The 8,730-nt window shown below is 33.7% G+C and overlaps 1 protein-coding gene across 1 annotated transcript; it reads left to right on the top strand.

Annotated features, from left to right (window-relative positions):
- The first annotated feature begins 2,630 nt into the window (after positions 1–2,630).
- Positions 2,631–8,730, top strand: LOC132033319 (lysine histidine transporter-like 8). Its single transcript, XM_059423269.1, has 5 exons — positions 2,631–3,459; positions 5,921–6,054; positions 6,795–7,222; positions 7,316–7,447; positions 7,964–8,730. Exons 1-5 carry the CDS (start codon positions 3,065–3,067, stop codon positions 8,447–8,449), a joined length of 1,575 nt encoding a protein of 524 aa, XP_059279252.1. The 5' UTR covers positions 2,631–3,064; the 3' UTR covers positions 8,450–8,730.

Genomic DNA, 8,730 nt, shown 5'->3' with positions numbered 1-8,730 from the left:
TTAGTTGTCCCATTCCCGACCCATTAGTAGATTTTAGCATCTTGCTGGATATTATTGGAACTGCAATGAGAAAATTGTCAGCTTCTCATTTGTATTTTTTGCCATCTTTCCACTTGGACTTATTCATCATCGATCACTCTGCAGGTAAATACATACAGATATTTATAAGAGTAGTAGTGACTTTTTTGAGAAAAATTAGAAAGTATGTATGAAACTGAAAAGGCATATATAATATTCCCTCTGTTTCGATTTGTGTGACTCTTTATTTTTTAATTAATAAAAAAATTATTTTTTAATATTCAATAACAATTTAATTTTAAATTTTTTATTTCATTGTTAACGAGATAATTTATAATCATACAAATATATCTTCTTAGTTTAAATTACAAATTCAAAACTCTTCTTTTCATTCTTAAATTTCATGTCTAATCATAAACTGCAACATAAGTTAGGACGAAGGAGTTCTTCACATAAAATGATGCTATTTATAAAAAGATCAATACTAGTTGGTATCTCGAGGAGTTTTCACAATAATTATATACTCCATATCAGGTGGCCGACTACTTTTTATAAAAGAAAAAGGAATTTAAAAGAGAGAGATGAAGTCACAAGAAACAAAGAGATCAAATAGATATACACTGTTACCAGTGTTGTCGGCACCATTTTTTTTGTATCAATTAAGACACACAAAATCATTGCGAGCCCACTAGCAAGCGTATTGTGTTTGTGTAATTTTTATAGGCAAAATAATCTTCTTTTGACATACATATGATAGATATTTCTTGAAAGTCACGATTTTATATTGGGACGGATGGAAATTGGAGCTAATACCTAAAAGATTATGATCGAAATGAATGAATAACGCATCGAAACAATAATGATCAGTAATCTTCGTTTTTTTCTTTTTTCTTTTTCAAGAAGTTTGTGAAAAATGAAGAATGTTAAATTTAAAAGCATAGCTAATAGACAACATAAAATTAATCTTAACTAGTACTACTAACTTTTTCACATTTTCAACTGAACAGTTACCATAAAAAAGTCGTAACATTACGATTTGAATTGTGTTATTTTGACCAAATAGCTTAATCATGTGACAAATAAGTTAATGAACCCTAAAACTTGTGGTTACTAAAACTAATGTGTAGGTACTAAGATGGATATACGAATATATGTCAATCTTATATTGGTACAGTAATATTTTATTGGCGCGTATTAGAAGATGTCAATTTGCTCTCATTTATGCTCTCATTTATGTCTGTAAGACTATTTTTTTGTGTATTATTGAGGGTATTATGGTGAGACTCAATAATACCCAATTTCGAGGGACTCACTTTTTGTCCACGTCACCCAATAATACCCTCAATAATACACTTTATTTTATAAGAATTTTGGCCAAAGTTGGAGTGTGTTTTGAATACTTCTCCCTTTATTTTATATGATACCTTAGTTTTTTAAAGGCAAATTATAATTTTTTGTTTTAAAAAACTTACATGCCCCAATACATATCTTCAAGTAAAATTAAACAGGAGAGAGTAATTATTTACTCCCTCCGTCCCATAATAAGTATCATTTTAGCTAAAAAAAAATTATCCCATAATTAGTGTCACCTTAGGAAATCAAGACATAAATTGACTAGTTTTTTTTCAATTCTACCCTTAGACAATAAAATTGATGATTGGAAAAAACATAAAATTAAACAGGTTTAGCATTTTAGAGATGCTCTAATCAAAAGGTAAAAGTAATTTATTTTTACTATATAAGGATAATTTGGTAAACTTCATATGCATTACATTTCTTAAAAAAAAATCACGGAATATATGATATGTGAACCAAAAAAATCACATGAGAAAAAATATGAGTAAAGTGGGGCATCCGTTACCCTTGCTGGTCAAACAAACAATAGTATAGTGAAGAAAACATTGATTGTCTCCCTTACATTGTTGTCCTCAACTATCCACGCGCATGCTCTTCCGTCTCCTAATGCGTTGCCTCATTCTCTACTTCTTTTACCTAGTTTAATCTCCTAATTATTTTTGCCGTTTCATTTTATGTATCAGTATATTTTTAGTTTATTAATTGATCGAGGAAGCATCACCTAAAAAGTGTTATAGAGGCGGTCAGCTGGTGGTGAGTCATACTTATATGATTAAAAAAAAAAAAGCGACACATAAACTGAAGCAATATTTACATTTATTAGTGTCAAACTTGAGAAAAGTTTGAACTCCTTATAACACTAAAATTTTCTATATTTAAAGGTCCAAAAGGTTTATAAAATTGATAAAGTAGCATAACGGCAAAATATAAAATTTTCCTTATGATTGATATGTGTCAACACTCGACATCACTTTTGGCATTTGCATTGATCTCTCTAGCCATTTGTCCAAATTCAACACTTACCCACTAGCATGCTAGCAATGAGCATTTCACTTCATCATTACTACTTCCTTCATCTCTTGAAAAATATATATTGACTTGATTTCTACATATATATATATATATATAAGTTGTAATCAAATAAAGATTAAAATTCTAGCTAAAAGCTTCATGTGAAGAAAAAAAAACAAACAAACAGAGATTCAACCTTTAAATATTTGTAACAAGTCTGGGTTCAGTCTCACACTCTCACTTTCAAGACTCACTCACTTCCCTTTCTCTGTTTCATAAACTGTCACCAAAAATCAAAGCTTTTACTTATTTATATTCACACATTAGCACCACCCCAAACAACCAGCCCTGAGTATCCAACCTCCTCGAGATTGCTGCATAAAATCAAAGCCTTAATTCACATCAACGGCCATAATTCAACCTTCAGCTTGACTACTACACAATCCCACACACATTGCATGTGCAGCTCTCAGTATCACACACTATCACTCTCACTCTATATATTCTTCTTTCCTTTCAAACCCCATTTTTCTTCCTTCCTTACACTGACAACAACACTGTCAAACACAAACTAAACAACAAACGAATAAGTACCCATTAGTCCATTTTCATTTTTCCCACAAAAAATAATTCACCTTTTCTCATACAAAAAACCATTTCTTGATTGATTGAGTTAGTGATGGAAGAAAGACCAGAAACTGAACTAATTTCAATACCAGCAACACCACGTGCATCAACACCTGAGATACTAACACCATCAGGTGTAAGGTCACCAAGAGGTGGACATACATCAACTGGTGGTGTATCTAAAGATGCTAAGTCGTGGACACCAACTTCATTTATTTCACCTAGATTTTTGAGTCCTATTGGTACACCAATGAAAAGGGTGTTAGTTAATATGAAAGGTTATTTAGAGGAAGTTGGGCATTTGACTAAGCTTAATCCTCAAGATGCTTGGCTTCCTATTACTGAGTCACGTAATGGCAATGCTCATTATGCTGCTTTTCATAATCTTAATGCTGGTATTGGGTTTCAAGCTTTGGTTTTGCCTGTTGCTTTCTCTTTTCTTGGATGGTATTATTACTCATCCCTTTCTTTTCTTGATGTTATTCTTACCATTGCTTTTATCTTGTTAAATTTCTTGTCTTATTGTTAGTACCCTTTACTCTGTTCCAACTAGTTGGGGATTGTTATTGCTATTTTTATGCTGTTGTGGTTAAAGATAGGATCTTTTTTGCATTTCTTTCTGGAATTTATTGTTATATGATATATGTTATCATTGTCAAAAAAATGATATATGTTATCATTGTCAAAAAAATGATATATGTAAGAATTACATTAGTATTTGCTTACAAAGCTGCTTGCTTTGGACTTCTTCCAACAACAATTTATTGATAATGAATGCTTATGTGTAGTCCTTTTACTCTGTTCCATCTGCTTGGTCCTTATTATTGCTATTATTGATGCTGTTATGGTTAAAGATTGGATCTTTTTAACATTTTTTTTGTGGAATTTATTGTTATATGATCTATATGTAAGAGTTATATTCAAATTTGATTGAAAAGCTGTCTGCTTTGGGCTTCTGTCAACAACAATTTTTGGGCTTATTCTGGTTTGTCTATCTCTGTTCAATCTACTTGGTTCTTGTCATTGCCATGGTTGATGCTGGTATAGTTAAAGTTTGGATCTTTTTACATTATTTTGTGGAAGTTATTGTTAGATGATCTATATGGTAAGAGTTATATTTGAATTTTCTTGCAAAGCTTCCTCCTTTTTTCAACAATTTTGTTGGGCTTATTCTGGTGTGTCTATAAAGCTTCTATTTTGCTGGTTTATAGAACTATCTCTGTTCAATTTGTTTGGTGCTTGTTATTGCTATTGTTAATAGTTTTATTGTTAAAGATTTGATCTTTTTACATTTCTTTGTGGATTTATTGTAGTATGATGGTAAGGGTTATATTCAAATTTGCTTGCAAAGCTGTCTTTTGACTGCTTTTTAAGAATAATTTTTGGGCTTATTCTGGTGTATCTATAAAGCTTCTGCTTTGTTGGTTTAAAGAACTACTATCTCTTTTCCATCTGTTTGGTGCTTGTTATTGCTATTGTTGATAGTGTTATGGTCAAAGTTTGGATCTTTTTTCATTTCTTTAGGGACTTTAAAGTTATATGATCTATATGTAAGAACTTCATTGCTTGCAAAGCTACCAGCTTTTGACTGCTTTCAGGAAAGTTTAGGCTTATTCTGGTTTGGTTTTTTCTATGAATCTTCTTTTTTCTTGGTTTAAAGAACTCTCTCTTGCTAATTGGGGGATTTACTTGAGTTGGAAAAATTGTTTTTGTTTCATACATTTTCTCAAAGCAAATCTTCAGTCTCGAAAGTCTTGATATTTCTGCTATTTTTTGAACTATAAGTACTGCTTTTCTAAATGCATATCAGTTGTCTTTGAAAATGGGGACCTTGATTGACTATAGTGCACTCATTTAAGATGAATTAATGGACCCCTCCATCTATTGATTTGTTACTATTTAAGAAAATTATCATTTTGTGGACCAACAAGAAATCTTCTATATCTGTCTCTTTGGACTTACTTTTTCTTGCTTTTCTCAAATTTCAAATGAAATCAGTAAAAAAAGATATCTGCACCAATTCTTGGCATTCATACTACTTTGCCTTTTCATAGAAATATACCTCTCCAGCTGGGTCCTCTCCCAATTTTTGTTATCATCTTTTGAGAAATAAGACTGCTACACTATGCTGAAGGTACTCATTTGGTTTGTGCCTATACCTTTATTCCATCTTCCTTTTGCATTTTGTGTCATTTAAGAAAGATGGTCCCATGCTGCATCAAAGGATTTAAGTTCAGTACATTTACCAAAAATTATTTTTACTTTAAAAATCATCTACATGTACATATCTTAATAAATCTTGATACAATAATGTATAAAAGGAATTAATGTAGTTTCGAGACCATTTAATATAAGAAAATTGATATTTTTGTAACATTCTTGGCACTGCAATTTAGTCAACAGTTGGTCCAGGAAATTTTAAGGCTGGTTTGTTTTCTGTTGGCTATGTGAATATACTTTTGGGATGGCCCAAATATGATTGCTTTAGATGATTTTGACCTATCATTTTGACTTTAAGATCTAATATCTCTAAATGCTACTGAAACTACCAAGTGGACTATTGTGCCCTTGTTACCGTATGTTCCATCTTCAGTGATAGGAGATATTGTAAATTTAATAACTAAATTTCCTTTTATGATCTGAAGTATACCTCTTAAATAACTGATCGTCCATTCTATGTCCTTAAATTTCCATTTTATTAACCTTTCGCCAGCATTTACCAGATACTCTTAAATTTTAGTCTTCTGAAAGGAACATAGGGCGTTATCATGCTAACAGCTTAGTGATACTCAAGCAGTGAGCTAGGAGTGTCATAGCCTACGTCTGTCAAATAAATGCCGTGCTTACAAAATTTTACCTATAATATTCTTGAGAGAATCGAAACAGTAATATTTCCTTCTGAATGCAGGAGCTGGGGAATAATTTCCTTAACTATAGCTTATTTCTGGCAACTCTATACTTTATGGATCCTTGTTCAGCTGCATGAAGCAGTTCCCGGGAAGAGATACAATAGATATGTGGAACTTGCGCAAGCAGCTTTTGGTAAGAAAATCAAGCTATAAATTTTTTAGCTACCAACTATTCAAAGTTGCCTGTCCAATCTAATTATCTCGTTCTGTTATCTCTGCTCAATTTATATCCTATTTAAGCATCTCAAACCTCACTTATCCGATACGTCAAACTCCATGTCTTTCAATTTAGATGACAACCTTACCATCATAATGTTTAACACCATTTCATTTCCATCCAACTTCCACAACTTCCGCGAACTCAAAAACATTAAATTATTCATATTCTAAACTTTTATGGGAGGTTTTTCTCTTAATCATTTTTTTACTACTCCCTCCGTCCCAATTTATGTGAAGGTGTTTGACTAGCCACGAAGCTTAAGGATGAAATGAAGACTTTTGAAACTTGTGGTCTAAAATAAGCAATAGATATTTGTGTGGCTATAAATCATCTCATTGAGGATAAAATGGCAAGTATAACGTTAGATTTTTACTAAATATAGAAAGGTGTCATTCTATTTGTGACTGACTAAAAACAAAAGAGTGTCACATAAATTGGGACGGAGGGAGTATTTTCATTCACTACCACTATTAGAATACTTAAGTCCAAATGAATATCTTAGACTCTGTGACCAGTCAAACGGTGTCCCGATGAGATGTATGAAATGATGATAGAGTTATTTAAATCCTACTTGTTATTTAAGCGTAAGGAAATGAACATAGTTTCACTTTGCTTGCTAACATTGCCAAAATTGTATTCACTTGCACTTTCAGGTGAAAGACTTGGGGTTTGGCTTGCTCTCTTCCCTACTGTTTACCTATCTGCAGGGACTGCGACAGCTTTGATTCTCGTAGGAGGTGAAACCATGAAGATGTTCTTTCAAATTGTTTGTGGTCCGCTCTGTTCATCGAATCCTTTAACAACTGTTGAGTGGTATTTGGTTTTCACTTCCCTCTGCATTGTTCTATCCCAACTCCCGAACCTGAACTCCATCGCTGGACTCTCCCTCGTTGGAGCAGTGACAGCAATCACATACGCCACTATGGCGTGGGTCCTCTCTGTAAGCCAACCAAGACCACCTTCAATTTCATATGAACCCATTTCATTGCCTACCTATACAGCTTCTCTCTTTTCTGTCTTGAATGCCATGGGTATTATAGCATTTACCTTTAGAGGACACAATTTAGTTCTTGAAATTCAGGTAAATTTTCTCTTTCCATTTCCAGCGTGTGTTGACACAATTTTCATTTTTGCAATTGTAAAGATGTCCACTTTATTATGTTTCATTTTTCAGGCAACTATGCCATCAACTTTCAAGCACCCAGCTCATGTGCCAAGTTGGAAGGGAGCAAAAGTTGCTTATTTCTTCATAGCCATGTGCCTGTTCCCTATTGCCATTGGTGGCTTCTGGGCTTATGGAAACCTTGTAAGTATCGCTATCTTTCTGTTATTTCCGCCAATCTAATAGGAATTGGTTGTAATAACTATTGAATTCAGTCACATTATTTTGACAGTAAAATATTTCTCATTTTTGCCTTTGAGAAAGCTTTGCCAAACTATGATACGTGTATTAGTAGTAATCTTGCTACTTTACTATCCACACAGATTTTTTTCTTGTTGCATTTGTTTGCATGGGCCATATATCCTTTATAGAATGGTAGACTCCTTCCCTCCAGACTTCAGACCATATATGTTTTCCTTATTTCCAGTGACGGATCCAGGATATAAATTCTATGGATTCAATCTTTAAAGTTCTTAGTCTTGAACCCATTGTATTTGTAAAAATATGGGTTCAGACTTACTATTTGTTGCAATTTTAGTGAATTTTTATAAATAAAATAAATTTATGCTCCGCGTCGAAAGTACTGGGTTCAGCCTAGTATGCATGTGCATCCGCCACCCCGCTTATTTCTGGTTTGATTGCTTACTTAATTCCTTACAGATGCCATCGGGAGGAATGCTAAGTGCCCTATACGCCTTTCACATTCACGATATTCCAAGAGGACTTCTCGCCATGACATTTCTCTTAGTCGTTTTCAACTGCTTGAGCAGTTTCCAGATTTACTCGATGCCAGCATTTGACAGTTTTGAAGCTGGATACACCAGCCGTACCAACCGACCATGCTCAATCTGGGTCCGTTCCGGTTTCAGAATATTTTTCGGATTCGTTTCGTTCTTTATCGGAGTGGCACTTCCGTTCCTGTCGAGTCTTGCAGGGTTGTTAGGAGGACTCACACTTCCGGTAACGTTTGCTTATCCTTGCTTCATGTGGGTCCTCATAAAGAAGCCTACCAAGTACAGCTTTAACTGGTATTTCAACTGGATCCTTGGATGGTTAGGTGTTGCTTTTAGCTTGGCTTTTTCGATCGGAGGAATTTGGAGTATGGTCAATAATGGACTTAAACTCAGGTTCTTTAAGCCCAGCTAAGAGATGAATAAGAAGTTTGGTATGTAGACTTCTATTTGCTAGTAGTTTGTAATGTGTGTTTCTATTCTAAGCTTGAGAAAAGGTGAAGTGGAGAAAGAATGCACCCGTGTTTGTCGAGTCGTTCCGGGTAAGGGGGCGGGGTGGGGAAAGGAAAGGAATATGTATAAAGCAATAGGTACAGACATGTTCTTGTTTGCTACCTTTTGGAATCTGGTGTTGTGTCAACTTGTGAAATGCTCCAATTTGAAGAATATATAGAACCACTTGGCTTATGATTGAAA

This window comes from Lycium ferocissimum, chromosome 10 (genome assembly GCF_029784015.1).
Source record: "Lycium ferocissimum isolate CSIRO_LF1 chromosome 10, AGI_CSIRO_Lferr_CH_V1, whole genome shotgun sequence".
NCBI classification, from domain to species: domain Eukaryota; kingdom Viridiplantae; phylum Streptophyta; class Magnoliopsida; order Solanales; family Solanaceae; genus Lycium; species Lycium ferocissimum.
This window is presented reverse-complemented; position numbering and strand designations above follow the sequence as displayed.